General features: G+C 35.0%; 1 protein-coding gene across 6 annotated transcripts in view; it reads right to left on the bottom strand.

Annotated features, from left to right (window-relative positions):
- Positions 1–25,418, bottom strand: part of CHL1 (cell adhesion molecule L1 like) — a 212,738-nt gene that overhangs the window by 68,078 nt on the left and 119,242 nt on the right. For all 6 annotated transcript variants that reach the window (XM_079934247.1, XM_079934249.1, XM_079934248.1 and 3 more), the window contains exons 2-4: positions 16,034–16,214; positions 10,096–10,201; positions 6,978–7,165 (exon numbers count right to left, since the gene is read on the bottom strand). In XM_079934247.1, the coding sequence (XP_079790373.1) occupies positions 6,978–7,165; positions 10,096–10,201; positions 16,034–16,124 (385 nt within the window). In that variant the 5' untranslated portion in view covers positions 16,125–16,214. The remainder of the gene's footprint in view (positions 1–6,977; positions 7,166–10,095; positions 10,202–16,033; positions 16,215–25,418) is intronic.

The raw sequence follows: 25,418 nt of genomic DNA, 5'->3' as shown, positions 1-25,418 counted from the left end.
TTTGCTGCTGTTTCTGGTTTTTCGTGTAGCCTGTATCATAACAACTTCTGCAATTTTATGCAACTATTTGGAATTAACTTTATTAAAGAAACTAGGGAGGGGGCCAGAGGGAAGAAACACTATATATTTCACGGAGAACCTATGACTTGTTTAATGAATTATTCTGTACTGCCCTTCCTATGCCAAAGAACTTTATCTATTTTGACTTCTCACTGTTTACAGGACTGGCCTGGAGAGTTTTTGAGTGTGTTTCATTTCCCTTGAATGTGCTCGGCAAATTGCTTACAGGCTGGCACCGTTATCATGAATGCATGCTACTGAGCTCACATGCTGTATCACCCTTAACTCCAGTTTCTGTCTGCAAAGAGATTTAATTGATTCCCATTTCCTATGGTGTACCCCATTAACCCACTTAGAAGTACAGAGAAATAACATTGCCTTTCAGTCTATGAATTCACAGTAAGGAAGGACAACCAATTCAGCCCATTTCATTCTAGTCATTCACATACTCTGACGGATGAGAGCAAAATCCTGGGCCTTAATTAAACCTTTAAAACTCTAAGTTGCACTCTCAACTGAACAAATTGATCTTCTTTGGTTGGTTTGCATATATTAGTAGAAGAAGTTAACATATGCTACTGGACCCCTGCTTTTGCTAGCCCTCCCAAATCAGAGCAGTAAATAGCCAAGGTATGTCTTAAGGAAATTGACCTGAGGAATCTGAGGAAGCTGTACAAATGTAGAAACCCGGCACATTAAAAATTCAAGTCGGTTTCCATTAAAACAGTATACAGATGATTTCATCCCTAAGCCTGCCATTTCTTACATTACTTTAATAGTGTGTAGATATTGCATTATTACTTTTATTCATTCTCTTATTCTTTAGTCTATGAACTAATAAGTCAATCACCGATAATATGCATTCATGCAGCATCAAGACAATGTAGAGGAGGAAGAATAAGACAGGATGCTATCTTTCTCACTTCTAAGCAACCTGATTAATCATGTAACACTCAAAACACTCCCCCAAACAGTAAATAATGCTTTTAAAATTCCATCGAATTTACACATGGATATTCCTAACACTACTAATTATTGCTAATGTGTCTTCTTGTAATAGTCAAAAGTTAGAAACAATCCAAATGGCTATCAACTGGTGAATGGATAAACAAAATGTGGTATACCTGTATCATGGAATATTATTCAGCCATAAAAATGAACACACTACTGATTTATCCTACAACATGAACACATCACAAAGAACAGGCTAAGTGGAAGAAGCTAGATGCAGAAGATCATATATTGTATGATTCCATTTACAAGACGTGTTCAGAAAAAACATTTATAGAGGCAAGAGTCAGACTGGTGATTGCCTGGGGCTGGGGAGAGAGAACACCTACAAATGGGCACAAGGAATCTTTTGGGGATGATGGAAATGTTCTAATACAGGCTTTTAATGATAGTTATACCAGAATTTTTTTATGAAAAAAAATCCCCGATTGTGTACCTAAACACATAAAATTTATGATGTTAAATAATACTTCAAAAATTATTTGAAGAATACAAGGTAAGGAAAATTAGTATAGGCTAAGACGGACTGAGAATGCTAAGTGGAGAAGGCTGATCTGTGCCCTGAAGGATGCATAGTACTGAACAGCCAAAACAATTATTTATAGCATCCTTTTAACTCCACCGACGTCTGTCATAATGAAGGCAAGAAAACAGCTCATGTTCTCCCCAGACCCACTCACCACACCCACAGGATTTAAGTTTCTTGGTACAGGCTTTGTTTTGTTCACTGCTATATCTCAAATTACTAGAAGAGTGTCTGCCACATGAAGGGAGCTTAATAAAGATCTGTTGAATAATTCACTAACTCTCCATGCCATATCTTGGAAAATCCATTTAGTTAAATGATTTTCCCCATGTTTGAAAACAGCACGTTGTGTTTGGTTGGTTGGTTTTCTTTTACTCTTTCTTTTTTCAGCAAACTCAACTGCAATTTTGTTAAAAGCAGAAAAGTAAACATTGTGTATAAAGGTCTGTTTGTAGGGAGTAATAACCAGATTTTTAGCTACTGTACTTGTGTTCAAACTTAGGTGGATCAAGCCTTTAAGGTTGGTCTAAAGAAAAGTTTAAGAAATGAGAGATACAAACTCTAAAACTCAAATTACAAAGTTTAATATAAAAGAAGAATCAATTCTTTACAGCTTAAGAGAAGAATCAATTGATAAAGGTCGTAGGAAGCTTTAAATGGTCTCTGACCATTTGTCTCTGACAAATTCCTAAGAATTGGGGTGGCAGTCCTATTCAACATGTAAATGATTACAGAAAGCTGTTAGATGATGAAGTAATTTCAGGAGGGGCTGGAAATGATGCATAAGAAACCTAATTTATTTTGCTCTTTTCTATAGCAGCAGAAAAGATGGAGCAATTACCCACTACATAGCTCAGATTCAACTCTTCATCTCTTAACTACAATACTGGCAGATTCTGAACAGAATTATCCTTATATTGTTCATGTTTTCACTTGGTCTGCTTAGATAATGAGAGAAAACATTTTTTTTAAATCCTCGTTGTAGAATCTTATACTAAAGTGTGCCATTTCCTTCTCTGCAATAGGTCTAGCAACTGCCTTTTTCCTTTGTGTTTCCATAGCAACCACTAGAATTCAGGTTAGGGATCACCCTCATGCCTTGTCTTCTACAACAGATTTTTAACATCTCCCTTTCTCTCCCTCTCTCCCATCTTATTTCAGTCAATTAGACATATATTGTATAGTTACAGTTCTATGTTATAGACTATAGTGTAGTTATATAATATAGACTGTAAGTATAGCTGTATAGTTATATGATTTTATGATTCTCAACCAGTTTTCTGACCCAGAATTCATGAACATTTCCTACTATCATTTCAAACCCAAACTCCAGAGGCCAATTTTCAACACTGTATGCCACTGCTCTGTCCATTATTATTCTATAATATCACACTTAATAACCGAGAATATCTAATTAAGACAAATCAGTATGCTACATACTTATTAATTTTATATATATTAAAAGGTCATTTATAAAATAAATGTAAAGAACAAAAAAATACAACACTCTACCTACCACCCATCATAAGAAAAACATAAAATCACCATTATCTTTCTGTTTGGTGCAGATCCTACCCCTTCCCCATTCCATCAGAGGTAACTACCGTCCTAAATTTTGTTTTCATCATTTTCTTGCTTTGCATTATAATTTTACCACATGAAATGACACTCCTGAACAATATGCTATTAATTTTTACATATACTGACCGACCTTAAATAAATAAAATCACCCTTTTTTTCTAAGATTTACTTTTATTGTTCAACATATTCTTAAGGTTCATCAATTTTCACTGCTGAGTAGTAATTCTTGTATGAATATACCACAATTATTTCATTCTATCACGAAAGAACTTCAGTTTTTTCCAGTATATTTAAAAAATACAAACAATGCTACCACAACTATTGCTGGTGCACGTGGGTAAGGGACATGTGCACGTGAACAAAGAAATGGAATTTCTGGGTCATAGGTGAGAACTTCTTTAATTAAGGAGGCAGTGACAAATATTCTCCACAGTCCAAGCAGTAAACTATTCTCATCAGTGGTGGATACGTGTTTTGGTAGCTGCACATTCCCACCTAAAATTGCTACTCTCAGACTTTGTTATATTTCCCAATTTTGTGGGATCAAATGCTTTTATTATTTGAGTTACAGTAAATCTATTTCTGATTACTAATGATATTAAAAGCATTTTCATATTTTTATTGGTCATACCAGTCTGAGGTGCAAGTTCATGTCTTTTACCACTTCATTTTTTGTTTTGTCCTTAGAGGATGGTAAAATTATTTATAAATACATTAGTATTATCTTTAGTTATATTCATTGGCCATGATTTTTTTTTTCTGGGTTGTGGCTTACCTTTTCCCTTTTGTCCTAGGGTCTTTTGATGAAAAGGGAATCTAAAAATCAAATGTAGTCAAATTATCCTTAATGGAGATTTAATTTGTCTTAAGTAATCTTTCTCTACCCTGATGTCATAAATACTTTGTCCGAATCACTTTCTAAGTTAAAAAATTTTTTTTCCTTGCAAAGTTAAGCCTTTAATCCACTTGGGATGTATTTTTTTATACGATGTGACCTAGGACTTGAAATAAGTGTGTCTCTATGTGGATAATCAGTTGTTCCATACCATTTAGGGGGAGGGAGGGAGGGAGGGAGGGAGGGAAGGAAGGAAGGAAGGAAAGAAAGAAAAGAAAAAGAAAAGAAAGAAAGAAAGGGAAGGGGAGGGAAGGGAAGGGAAGGGAGGAAAGAAAGGAAGAAAGAAAGCCCATGCCAGCTCTTTCACACTACTTTCACATATATGAGGGCTGGTTTATGGGTCCCCCATGCTGTTCCACTGGCCCATTTGTCTAACGCTGTGCAAAACCATAGGCTTCAGTACATTTTACATTGAGTTTTACATTGAGTCTTGTTATCTGATAAGACCAACACCTCCTAACATTCTCCAAGTTTCTACCAAACCTTGCACTGTGTTCCTCAAATACATTTGGAAATCAAACTGGTCACGTTTCACAAACAGACAAAAACCAAACTAGAGAGTTTTGACTTTGATTATTCTATACATCAAGTCATGAAGAATTAAACTTTTAGCTTTACTGAGTCTTCAGATCAGTGAAGATGGTATTTTTTTCCACATCTATATCTTTTAAAAATGTTTTCCAATAAATATGTGTACTTTTAATACCTCCTTCTTGGATTTATTTTCTGCTTCTATACTATTGTTCCCCTTCGCTCTCTTTTGAAGTTTAACCTGTTATCTAAAGATAACTTATTAGGTAACAATATTAAGATGAAAATGAAGGAGATAAGATTATTAATTTCCATCCCTTCTTCTTTTCTAAAGTATTTTGAAGATGAAAAAAATCTCTCTCCTCATAATACTTTAGCTGCCTCAAGTCTGTTTTGTTAAGCATAATTTCTACTATCATCACTTCAAAATACATTCTATTTTCCTTTGCCATTTCTTATTTGGCCTTTGAGTTAGACATGTTTTAATTCTGAAAGATATAAGACTTTTTCTAATTTTCTTTTTAATACTGATTTCTCCATTGTATTTTGGTCATATTTACTTCCTAGCTAATATACCATCAAATATTGAAAAACATTCTGCAGCTTTAGGTATAATGTTCGATACATGTTCATTAGCTAGAGCTCGTAAATGGGTTCTTTAAATCTTCTCTGGGTTTTCTAATGTTTCCTCTGCTTGAGCTACCAAATAATGGAACAGATATGTTAGCATCTCTCATTACTATGGTAGATATTTCTCTTTCCCCTTGTAGTTCCTTTTCCTGCTTCAAACATTTTCGTATTATATATGCCTAGTACATTAATCTCCAGGAAGCCTTTATAAAATAAAGTCTATTTTGACTGATATTAATATAGCCATACCTACTTTTCTTTTGAATAGTATTTACCTAGTCAAGATATTTATTCAAGATATCTATTTATGTTTTCAAAAGATGGGACATGTTTTCCGTCCTTTCAGTTTCAACAATTCTATTTTCTTGTGATTTAGATGTGTTATATGGTAAATAGCTTATAGCTTTTAAAACATTTTGGAGCATTTAGTCTATCTACTTTCACCTTTAATGAGTGATATATTGAGATTTATTTCTATAGTTTTTTCTTTCTTTTTCTCTCCTTTCTTGCCTTGTTCTTCCTCACACCACATAGTTTGATAATCATTCACATTTGCTCTGTACATTTAATGTAATTATTCTGTAAATTTTAAGATGCATATTTTACCTGTCAGAGTCTAAATTTGAGCTATATTCTCTCCTCTAGAAAAATATAGAAAACTTAAAGAAATTTAAACCCAGTTCCCTGTCCCAACTTTGAGGATAACGCACAGACATTTTTCATTATTTGTTTTTCCAAGGCTTGTGTACATTCTGCTCCTCCAGCATAAACTGTCCATATCCTGGAAGGTCTACGACTTTGAGTCTCTTCAGTGTCTAGAACTCTGCAAGAAGAAATTTCTAAATAGCAACTCTTGACAGTTTTATACCTAAGATTTTTTTCTGTAAACGCTTTGGTTAGAATCAAGTAGTGTTGGATACCTTAAAATCTGGGAAAATAAATGACCAAACTTGGAAGTCAGTCATCAGAGATCCCATGCTGGAGAGGCCAGATCTGATAATGAAGAAGTTGCTCACTCTTTGGAATAGTTATTGATAAATAACACTCTTAAGAGTAAAGGAGCTTGCAGTTTTCCATGATCATGATTTATGGAAAATATTACTACAATATACTAATCACTGGTTCTCCTCTCCTAGGGGGCACCCACAATATTGAACTTAAGTGGGCCCATGCCATTTGCTCTGCCCCCACCTAACAAACTGTGAGTAGCAGCTGCCTGTGTAACTTGTTGTTGGAAGCAACGTTCTCTGTCCTCCACTCTTTGACCTAGATGGCACAAGTTTCACATGGTGCTGACACAGGATGATGGGTACCTCCATTAGCTTGGATCGCCCAGTGGCTGCAAGGAGAACAGCTGCCCTGAAGAGCTCCCTGACCCACAGCAAACTGCATCATCAAGGAATAACCTTGGGTTAACACGAGGGCTTGGGGATTACTTGTGACTGCAGTATAATTTAGCCAAATCTAACTAATATATTTAACTTTATCCTATGAGGCAAAACAAATACTATTGTTTTCCCATGTTACATATATTATTACTGAAACACAGCAAAATTATGTTGTTTTCAAGGTCATCCACTTCTAGTGGATGTATCAAGATCTGGAAGACAATTTCCCTTATAAATAAAATATAAGGCCTATATAAGCTGATTAAAGGAATAATCTGTTATTTCACTGCAGCCCAGTATAACGCCTGCTAAACTTCATTAAAACATTAAATGAAATCGCCACTGTAATACTTACTTGGAACTATAAATTCCATTTCTTCTGACATGGCAATTCCCAGTTTATTAGAAGCAAAGCAGCGGTATTTCCCTTGAAAGTGAGATATGTGCCCCTCATTCGGGATCCTGAATGTTCCCGAGTTGTTAGATACAATTATCCGAGGGTCAGAGAGATCAAAAGGCTTGTCATCCTTACTCCACGAAAATCTGTAAGATAAAACTAAAACTAGTAATCCTGAAAAATCGTATTTCTTACTTATAAACAAATGTACAGAAATGAGGAAACAGATCTTTTATAGCAAAAAAAAAAGTAAATATTTACATATTTAATTGAATATAATACAAAAAAGGGTCTCTGAAGAATCTGAGAAATCTTACAAACTCCTACAGACTGAAGGTTTATGTCCCCCTAAAATTCGTATGTTGAAGCCTAATTCCCATTGTAATAGTATTTGAAGGCAGGGCCTTGGAGAGGTGATTAGGTCATGAGGGTGGAATCCTCACAAATGGGACTGGTGTCCTTATAAGAGAGACCCCAGAGAGCTTTCTTGCTCCCTTCCATCATGTGAGGTTACAGGGGAAAGACCGCTGTCTGTGACCAGGAAGCAGGTCATCACCACACACTATATCTGCCAGTGACTTGATCTTGGTATTCTCACCTCCAGACCTGTAAGAAATATGTTTATTGTTTAAGGCACTCAATCTGTGATATTTTTATTACAGCAGCCAGAATTGACTAAGAAACAAGCCATGAAAAAGCTGTGATAACTGACAGGAAAAAAAGGTGAAAATAGGGTTTGTTCTGTTCTTTTTAAAGTTATATTTTAAAACTTTTCCAATTAGAAAGATAATGCAGGATCTTTACTAGTATTTTAGAGACTGCAATATTTGGAGACTAAAAAATATAAATATACAATATGTCACTGTGTGTGTGTGTGTGCGCGCACGCGTGTGAAGAGCTCACTCAAAATTCAAAAACACACAAGCAAGTGCTATTAAATTTGGTCATATATGATCAATATTTTTGGACATAGCTGTAACATATTTGAGAACACAATGGATGTATAATTTTTCCATGTGAGTTTTTCCAATTATTACAATGTTACTAAAGACAGATTTTATTACATTATCTCCTGTCTTACAGTTACTATTTAACTTACTTAACTATTTCCATTTTTCCCTTTTATGAACAATTTTGTTACAAAAAACCCTACATATTTATTTTTGGGGGTACTTATCCAAATATTTCATTAGGTTAATTCCTTAAAAATGAAACTGATAAACCAATAACATAAGAAATATTTTATCACTTTTGATAAACATTGCAGAATTGTATTCCAGAAAAAACATACACAAATTCCTACCCCCATATGTAACAGAGTCACTTCTATGGACAAGGCTGTAAAAAGCCTTTTATTAAATCTTTATCAATCCAACAGATATATAATGACTTCCCAATTAGATTTTGTTTAGTATTTTATATATGAATTACCCATGCAAATTTAGGTTTGCTTCAGGACAACACAGTCTTACATAATCTAACATTCTTTCAAAAAGAATAACAAAATTTCACGAGACACATGTTTTTCTTCGGAGCATGCCTCTCTCCTGACAACAACTTTTACTTCTTTTCTCTCTCCATGTTTTTACTGCTTTAACTTACAAAAGAACACATAGAATCTGTTCTTTAAAATTCCAATACATTGACTAGGATAACTCCACATATTCAAAATTAAGCATTTCCAATTGGTGACATGTTATATCTTTCCATTCATTCAAGTTTTCTTTTACCCTACTCTGCAATGTACATGCTAAACAGTTCATATTACGTTTTGTTGATATTGCTGTTACTATTGAAATTACTGGATTTGCTCCTTTTACTATTGTGATGGGATATTTCTTTCTTGTTTTCTAATATTTTCTGTTTTGTATAGGCATTTAATGACACCTTGAAAAAAGAATAATGATTGACTGCTTAATTCGTATTTGTAAAATCTTGTTTTTTGCCAGTGAATAATGACAATTTAACATGTTAATGATTCACTAATAATTTTTAAAATATCCAATTATCAGGCAATAAAAATGTTATTCACATTACAATTTTAAATAATCCTGATCAGGTAAATCAATAAAGGTATGTAGGTTTGCTTCCCAGAATCATTTAGAACTTTAAAATCTTTTTTTTTTTTAACTTTTATTGGAGTATAGTTGCTTTACAATGTTGTATTAGTTTCTACTGTACAGCTAAGTGAATCAGCTATACGTATACATATATCCCCTCTTTTTTGGATTTCCTTCTCATTTAGGTCACCATAGAGCACTGAGTAGAGTTCCCTGTGCTACACAGTAGGTTCTCATAAGTTATCTATTTTATACATAGTATCAATAGTGGATATATGTCAATCCCAATCTCCCAATTCATCCCACCTCCCCCCCCCTTCCCCCCTTGGTATCCATACGTTCGTAGAACTTTAAAATCTTGAATTCTCCCCACATCGTTTCCCTCCTTAATCTCAATACACGCACATTTCTTTCTCTCCAAACTGGGAGATACTTAGAAAAAACTTCATCAGTGATTACAATTACCTACAGTAATAATTGTTTCACTAATAATAAAATACTAGATAGTAATATCCCATGTCATTTGTATGCTGCCATCTAGGATGAGTCGACATTTCTATGACAACTTAAAATATATCAAGTAACAACCTATTCACTGAATACAATATGGTTACATTAAAAGACATGCAATAATAACTATGTATAGAATATCACTTATAAATATATTAACTTTGGCTTAATAAATGCTACCTTTCACTCATCAGAATAAAGTATCTTCTGTTTTCTAGCTATCTTGTTCACTCATAAGGTAAAGAATTGTTTAATATTTCCACAATGCCAAAGTCTATGCTAAGTATTTAACGTAAGACATTTTATGATAAAAGTAATTTTAACTGGCAAAAGAACATATGTAAAATAACTTTATTTTTATAGACATGGCTATCATTCATTTGGAAATCTTTACTTTCAATCATATGTAGACTTATAGTCCAATAAGCTTATACTGATTAGAGTAAAAATTAATATAAAGGATTGTATACATTTAAACAATTATTTAGTTTGAAGGAAATACTCACGTTGGTTCTGGATTTCCCTTAGCTTCACATTCAATTTGAAAATACTCATCAAAAGGAAAGGCAACTTGTACTTTTGACTGTTTTATGATTGTTGGAACCTGTTGAACTAAATATTAAAATATGTATTTAAATAACATGCTCTCCAATAATTGGGTGAAGTTAGTTTAGCTACAACAGAAATACTTTGAAATAAACACACTTTCTATATTGGTAAGTACAAGGATTATAAAAGAATGAAAATTATCGAACAAACCTCACTTCCTCTTCGCAAAATGTATTTAGTTGTAGGGAATATACTTCACTGCCATCAATTCATGTTGCCATATAACTTATTTAATGCCAGAATAACGTAACAGTGTAACAACTTTAAAACATCTATGTTTAAATTATTGGCATTTCATCTATGTTGATGTGTTTATACAGTTTTACTTGGTTCGGTCATTGACAATTCTGTTTTTTATTTATAGTTTTGTAAGACATTATAGTTAATTTACTACTTCTGTATGGTTTCTTCCATTGGTATTTGATAATTTATTTAATAATTTTATTATTGGACATTAGATTTTTTTCATTCAATAGACAGCCTCAAGCATACAGATTTTTCCTTTATTGAATTAGTGACATGATAAATTTCCAGGCATGGACATAAATGGTAATGACTATGGATAAATGTTAGTATTTCACAAGGGGCTAATTACCACACACATGAGTACATTGGTTTCCCACATCCTTGCCGCCAACGAACAATAGCATTTTATAAATTTTTTTATCTATTTATTTTTGGCTGCGTTGGGTCTTCGTTGCTGCGTGTGGGCTTTCTCTAGTTACGGTGAGCGGGGGCTATTCGTTGTTGTGGTGCGTGGGCTTCTCATTGCGGTGGCTTCTCTTGTTGCGGAGCATAGGGTCTAGGTGCACAGGCTTCAGTAGTTGTGGCACGTGGGCTCAGCAGTTATGATTTGCAGGCTCTAGAGCGCAGGCTCAGTAGTTGTGGCTCACGGGCTTAGTTGCTTCGCGGCATGTAGGATCTCCCCGGACCAGGGCTCAAACCTGTGTCCCCTACATAGGCAGGTGGATTCTTAACCACTGTGCCACCAGGGAAGTCTCAAGAATAGCATTTTAAAACAATAAGATACTTCATTAATAATTAGCAAAAAAACCCAAAACCCTTCTCCTCTTTATTTTTATTTCCATTTATTGCTTTTGTTATATTTTTCCCTGAGCTTGTTTATTTGTAACTTCCCATTTACACACATTTTTTAATATCTTTTTCCTACTTGGAAGCTTGAGGGTACTTTTCCCCCTTATAGAATTTAACACTAATAATCATTAGGATAAAAATAATAGCTAATAAATGATGGTTTCTTTTAAAAGGATTCCACATATTCAAATATTCCCTCATTGTGATAAACATTTTTAGTGTTTGACAAGTTAAGTACCTTCCAGACAAATTTACAAAGTATGGGGTGACTTTGTCTCTCGCCAATTCAAGCAGCTGGATGGCATTGCCGAGAATTATGATTATAAAATAAATGTACTAACGCTGAAGATACAAACTTGGATTAAGTTTTAAAATAGGACACAGATCATGATATATGTTAAGATCTACTGTCATGGAACACTCAACAGTTTTCAAATTAAGACATTACAATTTTAGTACAGTTCTAACAACCTCTGTCAGGGGACAGGATTGAATTCACAAGGAAATATAAATGGCTCAGTAGCAGGAATCTGATTCTGGCAAACATACTTTGAGAAAAGCAATTTGCAGAAAGGCCCTGAGTGTGATTCACATGGGTAATATTCCACAGCGGAGTTACAAATAGGCCCTAAACCCTGTGACATTGAGCCAGGCCCTGAACCACTCTGTTTTCTCATTTGTAAAATTAGAGATTCAAGCCAGGTAAATAGATTTTTTGGTCACTGAATGCCTTGACATTCTTAAAAATTATAGGAAATCCCAAAGTGCTTTTGTAAACGTACATTTAATAATATTTACCATGTTAGAAATGAAAACTGAGAAATCGTCTAAATATTTACTAATTCATTTAATACTATCATTTGTTAAAATAAATATTTTATCAAAAATACTAAGTATAATGAGAAAAGTGGCCTTGTTTTACATTATTGCAAATCTTTAATATTTTAATAGATGGCAGCTGGATTCTCATATCTACTTCTGTATTCCACATGTTGCTGTAAGTTGTTTTGTTGAAATAAATGAGGAAAATTCAACCTTATACAGATATGTACTTGAAAAAGGGTGACATATTTTATAGTCCTTTCTGATTATTGTGGGCATTGTTTTTGGATAGTACACCGAAACTCACCAAGTGGCAGTTTCTTAAAGGTTTACTGCAATATGGAATCTGAAACCATATAGATAAATTTTCATATTCTGCCATTAAAGTGTTTTATCCATGGGTGCTTTTTAATTCGTGCATGATTTTGTAACATCATACAATATTCATCTGGAAAAAAATATTGGTTCACCGAGTTATACAGATCTTCCAAATACTGACACATATCACTATACAATTTAAAAAATTCACATTTGTTAATATCATCACGGATCTAAGAAAAGCCTTAAATGTGGGGAAGCTGTCAATCTCACAGTGTAGGATACAAGTTTTCCACAATTCTCATTTTCGCTTCAACAGCCAAATTTGATCATTGACAACCTATATTATCAGTTGTTTCTCTTGAAGTGACAGGCTCACTTGGTTCGTTTTGGGGAAAATATCCATGAAAGTAATCAAAGTTTGTCTGTCAGTTGTACTTTTAAGTAAAAATGGTATTTGGCTTGGCACTCAAATAATGACACAATCAAGGAACAGAGACTGTCATAGTACTTTGTTACACAGCAGAATTATTTTATGTATATTTCACAGTTCATCCCACAGAATATTAAGACGAATGTACTCAAGGACGAAGATTTTTAAAAATCAATAATGTTTAACTGTTTCAACAAGGACAATCTTAAGCAAAACTTTGCTGTATGTTTTTTAGATGTTTTGTTGTTTTGGTGTGAGTATACGGTCCTGAGGAAACCCATGAGTTCGGTGTCAATGCCTTGATGTGTGCTGGGCAACTGCAGTGTTAGCACCACTGCTTTTGTGACATCAGTGCAAATGTCAACAGGATGGAAAAGGAAAAATGACACTTTAGTATTACTATGAAACATGTGATTGCATGGACTGCCTGAACAAATCTCCGTGACCCTGAGGGGTCCATGAATCACATTTTGAGCACTGACGGCCAGCCTAGAATAATAACTCAACAGCCATTTCCCATTTTAAACTTTTCTTTACTTTTGCCTAGTAAAATTTTACTAGTTAAGTGACAATGCAAGTGCAGGCTTCATATTCAGAAACATTTTAAAAACATGCAAAAAACATTCATATCTTCATTGACATTTACCTTGTTTCTGATTACCACTCTTTCTCAGTAGAGCAGATCTTGAACTTACTGCAAATTCACATACTATTTAAATGTTATTACAGTTATAAATGGTGAGGGATGGTGCACAATAGCAACAGTCCCTAAGATACCAGCTAATAACTTGTGAACAACTTGTTTATTAGAACATTATTCTTTCTTAAATTTGCTAAGGTTGTAAAGTCTCAGCCATAACTAATTATTCAGGGAGTGGAGCTAATAACCTTTGGGTGTTTATGAGAATATGTATCCTACATTATAAATCCTTTCCTCCATAATTAGGCCAATTACAGAGACACCAGACTCATTGACATTCAAATTGAATACCTGCCTTACTTGCATTTGCTAGTGAGAGCTCTAGAGTACTGAAATAAATGGGTAGTATTCAGATGTTCTGAAAACATGTCATTAATATTTTATAACAATTGTTGTCTAACGACATTAGAGTGTGAAAAGGCATAAGTAACTGAGACAACCAGAATAAAAATGTGTCTTATGTACTAATACAAAATTTCCAATCACCACTGGTGAACTAAATGAGAAAAGATGGAGGGAAAATGTACATGCTATGGTCAGAATGTATATTCTATGGTCAAGAATCTGAATCAGGAATCCCAGTGCATCTTTGGTGCTACTGGGAAGAAAATGTAAAATTATTAACCCTTTTTCCCACAAGGATTGCCAAGAACTGTGCTCTTAATTTGGCACTGCATACTCAAAACCCAAAGAATGTACTTAAGATGAATTATTTCAGGCTCTTGACCAGTGTTTGTACAAATAGGCCAAAATATGTGTAGGCTAACAGATTTCACCTTGACTAAAGCAAAAGTTTAAATCTGAGAACATGTAAGTGAAATTCCTTAAAAGGGTGAATATTGACACAGAGACTTGAGGGCAGTAGAGAAAAGATTCTTACCTTGGGGATGAAATACAAATGCAGGGCCACCCAAAGTGTGTCATGTGAAACTGCTACATCAAGTATTTAAAGCAGCCCTTAGAAAATGGTTTTAGAACATATTATATACTCAGAGAATTATTTCCTTTTCTAGTCACACTCAGACTGTCCAAGTACTTCTGAAGAAAAGTTTCAGTTGCGTTAGCACCTCTCCAATAGTTATTCAACTTTCTGACGTCAAGACTAGTCCTTTGAAATTTAGATGATCTGCACAGATCATTTCCAATGCTAAGGTTCTAATAAACATTCTTATCTCTTACATTATAGCTCTCCTAATTAGGTATGGAAGAAATAATAGGGATTAATTCTTCAACTGTATGGATAAAAATACCTAAGTAATCTCTCAATGGTCTTTTTTAAAATCTTATGTGCTTATAAACGAGAAATTCCCCAAACCTGTACATTAGTTAATACACTATTACATAAATTGTGTTTGCACGTGTACTGTTTTTTGAACTAATTACTATAACTTGTTGAAACTGATTTATGATAGAGTTACATCCATTTTACCAATATATGTTAAGATATATCACGACTAACATTTTGATATGAATTCACCCTAGACAATGCTCTAAATTTGCAGAGGTGGTATCATTTTACATTTTTAGTTGTGTACTATGAAAACGGCTTTTTAATATTGTCCTAATTGTTTTCATTCTTAAATATATAATTAAAAAAAATTTTTATTGGAGTATAGTTGCTTTACAATGTTGTGTTAGTTTCTACTGTACAGCAAAGTGAATCAGCTATACGTATACAAATATCCCCTCTTTTTTGGACTTCCTTCCCATTTAGGTCACCTCAGAGCACTGAGTAGAGTTCCCTGTGCTATATAGTAGGTTCTCACTAGTTATCTTTTTTTTTTATTTTTATTTTTGCGGTACGCGGGTCTCTCACTGTTGTGGCCTCTCCCGTTGCGGAGCACAGGCTCCGGATGCGCAGGCTCAGCGACCATGGCTCACGGGCCCAGCCTCTCTGCGGCATGTGGGATCTTCCCGGACCAGGGCATGAACCTGTGTCCCCTGCATCGGCAGGTGGACTCTCAACCACTGCGCCACCAGGGAAGTCCTAGTAATCTATTTTATACATAGTATCAATAGTGTACCATTCTTAAATATATAATCATTTTGAAAATAATACAAAGTTTAATCAGTTCCTTTTTTGTCCTGATTAGTTGAATGCCAGTAACTTCTGGAGTCACATTTCTCCCTAAAATAAACTAATCTGATACATAAAAGTAATAGCTGTTGCTAATATTGCAGATTATCTTACGTGGTGAAATAGCACCTGATCTATAGGTTATATTTCTTGTTATGTGCCAAGTTTGCCTAAGAGGCTAAAAGCTGCAAAATAATTAATTATAGCAAGCGGCCAAATGTAAGTCTTCTGAAAAATTTAAAAGGAGAACATGAATTCTGATGATAGATTGCTGTAAAATCTGTAGAAATATGGTAGAAAAATCACATCCTTAACATATAATTATTCTACTTAAAAATCAAAATGCAAATATGGACTTTTATAAGTAGGTATTGAATGTTGTCACTTTACCTGAAAGTGGTATATCAACAGCTGTTGAGAATTTTAACAAGAAGAAAATTAGAGATGTGATTAATCCTCTTCCACTTAACAGCATCCCCATTGTTCTTCAGGAAGGAAGCAACCCAGAAAGAATGAAAATCCTAATGTCTCTTCTTACTTTTGGTTGAAAGCTGAGAAGAATGTGGTTAACCTGGAAACAAACAAAAGACTAACAAATTCATGTACTGTAGGGATTCTAAGTTCATGTACTATAAAAGGTCAACATAACAGCAATTGAATACATTTTTCTGTTGGTAATAATTTCCTCCTTATGAAAGTGTTCTCAAATAACTCCACACGAATCTTAGTTTTTCCTCTTTGTATTTAAAATAAAAGACAGTTGATAAATGCTATATGGTAAACCAATAAATCGTATTTTTTTGGTCAGAGGAATTTGTACTTGGAAGGTACTCTAGTATACTCTAATGAATGTCGGTGGCTATGAGAATAACCTCATTTAGGTCATTTCATTCAAAAGGTGACTCTTTCAATCAATTCTTTATATCAAGCATTCAACCCCATCTAAGTCATTCATTAAGTATCACAAATTTAACTTTTAATTTTCCTGGCAAAATACCTTTTCATGTTCAAAATTATCACACTAACAGATGGTGAATAGCAATATACAGGGAAGGGATAAAGGAAAAACAAATGGATAAGGACTGGCCATGTCAACTAAAATTTCCAAATCTAGGCTTTACTCAAGCAGAAGATAAGAGCATCAGTTACTTTCCACTTCAGCAGAATGTTTATTCACTCCAATGTTGACATAAATAGAGTAAGGATTAAAATATCAATTTTCATCAAACTACCACTGGCATTTTTCACAGAACTAGAACAAAAAATTTCGCAATTTGTATGGAAACACAAAAGACCCCGAATAGCCAAAGCAATCTTGAGAACAAAAAAAGGAACTGGAGGAATCAGGCTCCCTGACTTCAGACTATACTACAAAGCTACAGTTATCAAGACAGTATGGTACTGGCACAAAAACAGAAAGATAGATCAATGGAACAGGATAGAAAGCCCAGAGATAAACCCATGCACATATGGACACCTTATCTTTGATAAAGGTGGCAGGAATGTACAGTGGAAAAAGGACAGCCTCTTCAATAAATGGTGCTGGGAAAACTGGACAGGTACATGTAAAAGAATGAAATTAGAACACTCCCTAACACCATACACAAAAATAAGCTCAAAATGGATTAAAGACCTAAATATAAGGCCAGAAACTATCAAACTCTTAGAGGAAAACATAGGCAGAACACTCTATGACATAAATCACAGCAAGATTCTTTCTGACCCACCCCCTAGAGTAATGGAAATAAAAACAAAAATAAACAAATGGGACCTAATGAAACTTCAAAGCTTTTGCACAGCAAAGGAAACCATAAACAAGACCAAAAGACAACCCTCAGAATGGGAGAAAATATTTGCAAATGAAGCAACTGACAAAGGATTAATCTCCAAAATTTACAAGCAGCTCATGCAGCTCAACAACAAAAAAACAAACAACCCAATCCAAAAATGGGCAGAAGACCTAAATAGACATTTCTCCAAAGAAGATATACAGACTGCCAACAAACACATGAAAGAATGCTCAACATCATTAATCATTAGAGAAATGCAAATCAAAACTACAATGAGATATCATCTCACACCAGTCAGAATGGCCATCATCAATAAATCTAGAAACAATAAATGCTGGGGAGGGTGTGGAGAAAAGGGAACCCTCTTGCACTGCTGGTGGGAATGTGAATTGGTCCAGCCACTATGGAGAACAGTATGGAGGTTCCTTAAAAAACTACAAATAGAACTACCATATGACCCAGCAATCCCACTACTGGGTATATACCCTGAGAAAACCGAAATTCAAAAAGAGTCATGTACCAAAATGTTCATTGCAGCTCTATTTACAATAGCCCGGAGATGGAAACAACCTAAGTGCCCATCATCGGATGAATGGATAAAGAAGATGTGGCACATATATACAATGGAATATTACTCAGCCATAAAAAGAAACGAAATGGAGCTATTTGTAATGAGGTGGATAGACCTAGAGTCTGTCATACACAGTGAAGTAAGTCAGAACGAAAAAGACAAATACAGTATGCTAACACATATATATGGAATTTAAGAAAAAAAAAAATGTCATGAAGAACCTAGGGGTAAGGCAGGAATAAAGACGCAGACCTCCTAGAGAACGGACTTGAGGTTATGGGGAGGGGGAAGGGTGAGCTGTGACGGGGCGAGAGAGAGTCATGGACATATACACACTAACAAACGTAGTAAGGTAGATAGCTAGAGGGAAGCAGCCGCATGGCACGGGGATATTGGCTCGGTGCTCTGTGACAGCCTGGAGGGGTGGGATAGGGAGGGTGGGAGGGAGGGAGACGCAAGAGGGAAGAGATATGGGAACATATGTATATGTATAACTGATTCACTTTGTTATAAAGCAGAAACTAACACACCACTGTAAAGTAATTATACCCCAATAAAGATGTTAAAAAAAAAAAAATATCAATTTTCCCTTACTTTCTCTTATGATTTTCCTTTTCTTCTGAAACATTATGATAATAGACACCCAAACGTTGTTTATAATGTATTGTTTTTCAATTAAATCAAAGATTCTTTAAGCTCTAGAGTAATTTGCACTTTTTAAAAGTTTCACACACATGATTTCATGTAATCCCTTAATAACCCTTTTATTCCCCTATCCCTAGATTACCCTTGCCCCAGTGATAACCATTACTTTGTTTTCTGTATCTGTGCATTTGCTTCTTTTTTGCTTTATGCGCTAGTTTGTTGTATTTTTTAGATTCCACATATCAGTGATATCATACAGTATTTTTCATTCTCTGCCTGACTTATTTCACTTAGCATAATGCCGTACTAGTCCATCCATACTACTGCAAATGGCATAATGTCATTTTTTTTTATGGCTGAGAAATATTCCATTGTATATACAATACCACATCTTCTTTATCCATTCATCTGTTGATGGATATTTAGGTTGCTTCCATACCCTGGCAATTGTAAATGATGCTGCAATGAAAGTTGGGGTGCATTGTGTCTTTTGGGGTTTTTTTTGGATGTATACCCAGGAGTGGAAAGCTGGGTCCTGTAGTAGTTCTATTTTTAGTTTTTTGAGAAACCTTCACACTTTTCCACAGTGGCTGCAGCAATTTACATTCCCACTAACAGTATATGAGGGTTCCCTTTTCTCCACATCCTCTCTTATTTGTGCTCTTTTTGGTGATAGCCATCCTGACAGGTGTGAGGTGATATCCCATTGTGGTTTTGATTTGCATTTCCCTGACGATTAACTATGTTGAGCATCTTTTCATGTGCCTGCTGAACATCTGCAGTTCCTCTTTGGAAAAGTTATCTATTCAGTTGTTCTGCCCATTTTTTAATTGGGTTGTTTGGGTTTTTTTTAATGTTGAGTTGTATGAGCTATTTATATGTGTTGGATGTAAAACTCTCCAGAAACTGGGCATAGAGGGAACATACCTCAACATAATAAAGGCCATATATGACCATCCCAAAGCTAAAATCATACTCAGTGGTAAAAAGCTGAAAGCATTTCCTCTAAGATCATGTACAAGACAAGGATATCCACCCTCACCACTTTTATTAAACATAGTTTTAGAAGTTGTAGCCACAGCCATAAGAGAAGAAAAAGAAATAAAAGAAATCCAAATTGGAGAAGAAGAAGTAAAACTGTCACTGTTTGCAGATGACATGATAATATACATAGGAAATCCTAAAGACACCACCGAAAACTGAGAGCTCAGCACTGAATTCAGTAGAGTTGCAGGATACAAAATTAATATAAGAAATCTGTCACATTTCTATACATTAACAATGAAGTAACAAAATGAGAAATTAAGGAAACAACCCCATTTACCATAGCATCGAAAAGAATAAAATACCTAGGAATAAACCCAGCTGAGGAGGTAAAAGACCCTACTCAGAAACCTAAGACACTGATGAAAGAAACTGAAGATGATACAAGCAGATGGCAAGATATACTGTGTTCTTGAATTGGGAGAATTAATACTGTTAAAATGACCATAGTACATAAGGCAATCTACAGATTCAATGCAATCCCTCTCAAAATGCCAAGGGCACTTTTCACAGAACTAGAACAAATGATTTTAAAATTTGTATGGAAACACAAAAGACCTCGAATAGCTGAAACGATCTTGAGAAAGAAGAACAGAGCTGGAGGAATCACACTCCCTGACTTCAGAGAATACTACAAAGCCACAGTAATCAAAACAGTATGGTACTCGAACAAAAACAGATACATAGATCATTGAAATAGGACAGAAAGCCCAGAAATAAACCCACATCCTTATGGTCAAGTAATCTACAACAAAGGAGGCAAGAATATACAATGGAGAAAAGACAGTCTCTTCAATAAGTGGTACTGGGAAAACTGGACAGCTACATGTAAAAGAATGAAACTAGAACATTCTCTAACACCATATACAAGAAAAAAAACAAACCCTCAAAATGGATTAAAGACTTAAATGTAAGACCAGACACTATACAATTCTTAAAGGAAAACACAGGCAGAACAATCTTTGACAAAAATAGTAGCAATATTCTTTTGCACCTGTCTCCTTTAGCAAAGGAGATAAAAGCAAAACTAAACAAATGGGACCTAAGTAAACTTGCAAACTTTTGCACAGCAAAGGAAACCACTGACAAAATGAAAAGACAACGTACTAAATGGGAGAGGAAATTTGCAAATAATATAATGTATTCATAAAAATGAATTGGCTTCAAAATGTGATAATTAGTTTCTTCAGGTACATAAATTTTTCCATAAAAATAATTTATTCACTTACAACTAGTAGAAAAATTAATTCCATACAGTCAGATAAGACATCAAATTTATATTTAACTCCAAATATTTTGAGTTTTTTATTTCACCTCAAGTTGTACCTCAAGTTATGGACTGGTACTTTTCATATACTTATGCAAGTAGGTAAAATTTAAAATAGTAACTAATGCTGCTGTTTAGCTGTTTGAAAATTTTGAGAGTCTGAAGAGACAATAATCTCATTTATATTTTAAGAAAAGTTACATTGAGCACTAAGGAAAATACTGCCATCCACCCCACAAAACGTTGTGAATGTTTGTTCTTAAATTAGAGTAATGTCATTACTCTACTTTGTCTGACATCAACTGACCCATTTGTAAAATGGGAATTGGAAAAAACAAAAACAAAAACCTACCCTTGGGCTTCCCTGGTGGCACAGTGGTTGAGAGTCCGCCTGCCGATGCAGGGGACACGGGTTTGTGCCCTGGTCCGGGAAGATACCTCATGCCGCAGAGCGGCTGGGCCCGTGAGCCATGGCCGCTGAGCCTGCGCGTCCGGAGTCTGTGCTCCGCAACGGGAGAGGCCACAACAGTGAGAGGCCCGCGTACCGCAAAAAAAAAAAACCCAAAAAACCTACCCTTGTGTGGTTCAGAATAATTCCTAAAATAACAAATAACTTACATTGGTAATTAAAAATATTTTCAAATGTGTCATTATGTTAAACGACACCTATTTTCCTGGTGAAAGAATTATTCCAGTCAACAAAACAAAATGTGAAAAAAAATTGCTTTCATTATAAAAAGCAGAACATTGCCTAAGGACAAAAACTCAGTTCTGCATATTTGTATAAACTTGGGGGATACTGAACCATTTAGCTATTTCTAAGATGAAAAGTCAGAAGGAAATATTAATGCTGTGGGCTTTGAATTTTCCCTTTCCTTCTCTCTTCTGAAACACTCTGGTAATAGTAATCTAAATTCATTGTTTATAGTTATATATCACTCTTTACCTGCTATCTCTTATTTAATACTCTGTTCCCTTAATATTCAATGCTGATTTAAGGGCATTTCATGTATTTGTTTAATGAGCTGTCCTCTATCTGTAAGGAATAAGGCTTTCAAATGCTATTAGGAGACCGTATGTCCAGATTAATATATCATCCTACCCAGAAATAGAGAAAATACCAGACAATCAAATATGTGAGAACAGGCTTAATTTCAATTAACCTACTGATTTGGGCTAGTGAGCTCAACAGTCCCTAATTGCCATATTAAATAGCTTATAGATATGAATTGTTCAATAGTGATGATATGACTTTTGTAATTTTAATGATTTTTAACTACATGGTCTTGATGCAAGAAATTCTCTCCCATAAAAGTATGTCACATTGAAGCCTTGGCTTAAAATAAGCCTATAAATTAAGCGCCATAACAAACACTGATGACACCAGCAGTTTCCAGAATATGGATAATGGTTAGTTTGATATCTGACTTTATCTCCTGCAGGGAGTAGCTTCAATTTACCTGAGACTTCTATGTTAAGAGGCTGTTATAGAAAAGTCATTGGAAGTTAAAATGTGACCCCCTACAAGCAAGACTCCATTATGTGATGATGATGACAGCCCCAAATAGCTTTCCTATTGAAAAGGAAAAGTCAGTCATAATCTCATTGTCAGAATGCATAAAGGACATACTATTTAGTAATTATGTTTTACAACAGTAAGATAGCAATAAAATTATGGTAGCAATAAAATTATGTTCTCACTTGTCTTTCATCCAAGAATATGAATTTAATGCCTCACACCAGACCTCAAGATAAAAGCTACTATTGGAACTCAGGATGGAGCTGACACTTAGACAAGAAAAAAATGTACTAAACTATTTTTGAGGCACAGTCACATAAAACGGATGTCTGAATGACATTAACTCAGATCCAAAAAAGAATCAATGAATTTTCATGAATCTGGACCAATTGGGTTACATCTTCTTACTATGCTAGCTCATCCTCGGAAAGAAGAAAATCATCCCTGACATCTCACTCAAACGGAAATAGATGTCTTCTTGTCATTAACATCTGACTCTTCCTGATTGCTTCAGCTTCTCCAGGATGACTAGAGTCACAATGATTAAGAACACATTGGTTTAGAGACAGCAACTGAAACATGGACAGGCATGCATACCACATGAGACACTTCCAATACAGCAGTAAGGAAATGAAGCTCTTCGTTTCTCCAAAACAACAGCCTCTAACATACACACATCAACAACATTAGAAAGTGACCTCATAGATCCTTCTCATGTTCTTAAAATAGCTCCACTCTGGTAAATCTAGAAACAACTGACTCCCTTAAATTCATTTTCTGCTTTAAGAAATGGAAGAGAGTTGGCTTAGCCTTTTCATTCCACCTGGCCTCCACAAGTAAATGTCAAGACTGTGGCCTGCTGACCAGCCACAGAAGAGCGTGGTATGTAGTAAATAAGAACATGGAAAACGGAGTCAGTTTATCATGACCTCAAAGCCATTGCTCACTAATTATGTGGCCTTGGGCAGTTCACTTAACCTTTCTCATTCACCTCTATAAATGAATATGAGTTGCTGCCCTGTAAACATACTTATGAGTGTTAAGTGAGGCAATAAATGTTTAGCGTACGTGATAGGAGAAAAAATGAAATTTACTACTAGTGATAGCGATGGTCACTTTGTTGTTAGTGGTACTCGGGATATAGCCTCTAGTAATAATATTCTGATTCAAAGAGTATAGATAACTTGTATGGCTTCTATTTAATAAAACTGTAACGACCAAAAAATAAAACACTTTTCACTGAAGTATTCAATGGTGAAATGATATTAATTGATTTAAAACACTCTAAAAAAAGACTTTTTAAAAGTGTGGGGGGACTGTGATAAATTTTTTTTTTTTGACTGTGATAGATTGATAACAAAAAGTCTTCAATTCTCCTTGATAACAAAAAGTCTTCAATTCTCCTGCATCCACATGCATTGCAAGATGACTTTACAGGTACTTCCTGACTTCTTAAATCTGGCCAGCCTTTGACCAATCGAGTGAGCTCTGAGCTAGGGCATTGCGTGTTTTTATTCTCTCTTTTGGAACTGCTCAGTGTAGACTGCACTAGCCTGCTGGAAGATGCACGACATCACCCATCACCCTCTGAAATCCTGGCCAACAGCCAACCAGCCACCAGTGTAAAAGGACAGCCATCCTAGACGAACCAGCCCCAGATACATCAGTTGGCCACATATGCAAGAGCCAGCCTGACCACTATCAGCCCAGACTGGCTAAGATCAGCAGAACTGCTTGACAGGTTTCAGGACACACTACCCCAAAACGTGATACTTTGGCATACTGAATATTTTAAGCTGAAGGAATTTTAGGAATGGGAAGACTCTTTGACCTTCCCCTGAAGCAAATTCATAAAACCCTCATGTAAGAGTTGCTCTCCCTATACAGAGAGGAAAAGAAGCATCCTTATCTCCAAAGATGGAGGGATGCTGTCAAGAATCTAAATAAACAGACCTTGCCAACTTTCTTGCAGTTTACTATACTTAGCTCAGATCCCTTTTGTTCTACCGTATTTCCCCACGACTTTTCGTTCTTTCCCAAACCTAGCATGAAAAATACTCAGGTGTAACCACCTCTTCAGGTCTTCCTTCACTTCCTTATGAGGGCTCCCATATCACATAAAACTTACATGACATAAAGTTGCATGTTTTCTGTTCATCTGTCTTTTGTTACAGAGACCCAGCCAAGAGAGTAGAAGGAAAAATATATTATTTCCTCCTCCACACACCCAAACAGACAGACCTAGGAACAATAATAAATGGTTCTTGTATGAAATCAATCTGTTTTAGCATGGTTTGCAATGCAGAAAGAGCTAACTGATATAGTGCACATAGAATAAAAAAAAATTGACACAATATTGATAATTGTTGAAGCTATGCAATAGATATACATGGAAGTTCCTTACACTATTCTATTTGGGGGTATATTTTAATATTTCCATAATAGAGATATTTTTAAATGTTTATTCAGTTTGTGGATATCAGAGATTAGCCTAAAATATTCCAACAGCAATAAGGAGATTATTTTAGGCAAAACAAAGTCATGAGAACTTCCACTGGCATACTTCTTTAACAAAAACAAAATCATAGGCAGAAAGATTCCTTTAAGGCTACCATGCTAACCAGACCTCTTTTGTTTGAACTAGATTCAGAAGAATTTGGGTCCCTTTAACATAAGTGTATCTGTTCCACACATCCTGCACAACAAATAAATAATGTAACACAATGTCTGTTCCTTATTGTTTTATGGGTTTGGAATGTCCAACAAAAGAAAATATAAGCCCAATATATATAGTAATTATTTTAATCTGGGTAGCTGTTAGTATATATTTGATGTCTTTTGATATTTCTTTCATGCTTTCAGTCTTACCTCACTGACTTTGCATTGTTTCTGTTGGAGTCTGTTTTAAATTCCATTAATGAAGTATAAGAAAGGCAAAA

This window comes from Stenella coeruleoalba (genome assembly GCF_951394435.1).
Source record: "Stenella coeruleoalba genome assembly, chromosome: 10".
NCBI lineage: Eukaryota > Metazoa > Chordata > Mammalia > Artiodactyla > Delphinidae > Stenella > Stenella coeruleoalba.
Note: the sequence above shows the minus strand (reverse complement) of the source record. Positions and strands in the feature narration are given on the sequence as shown.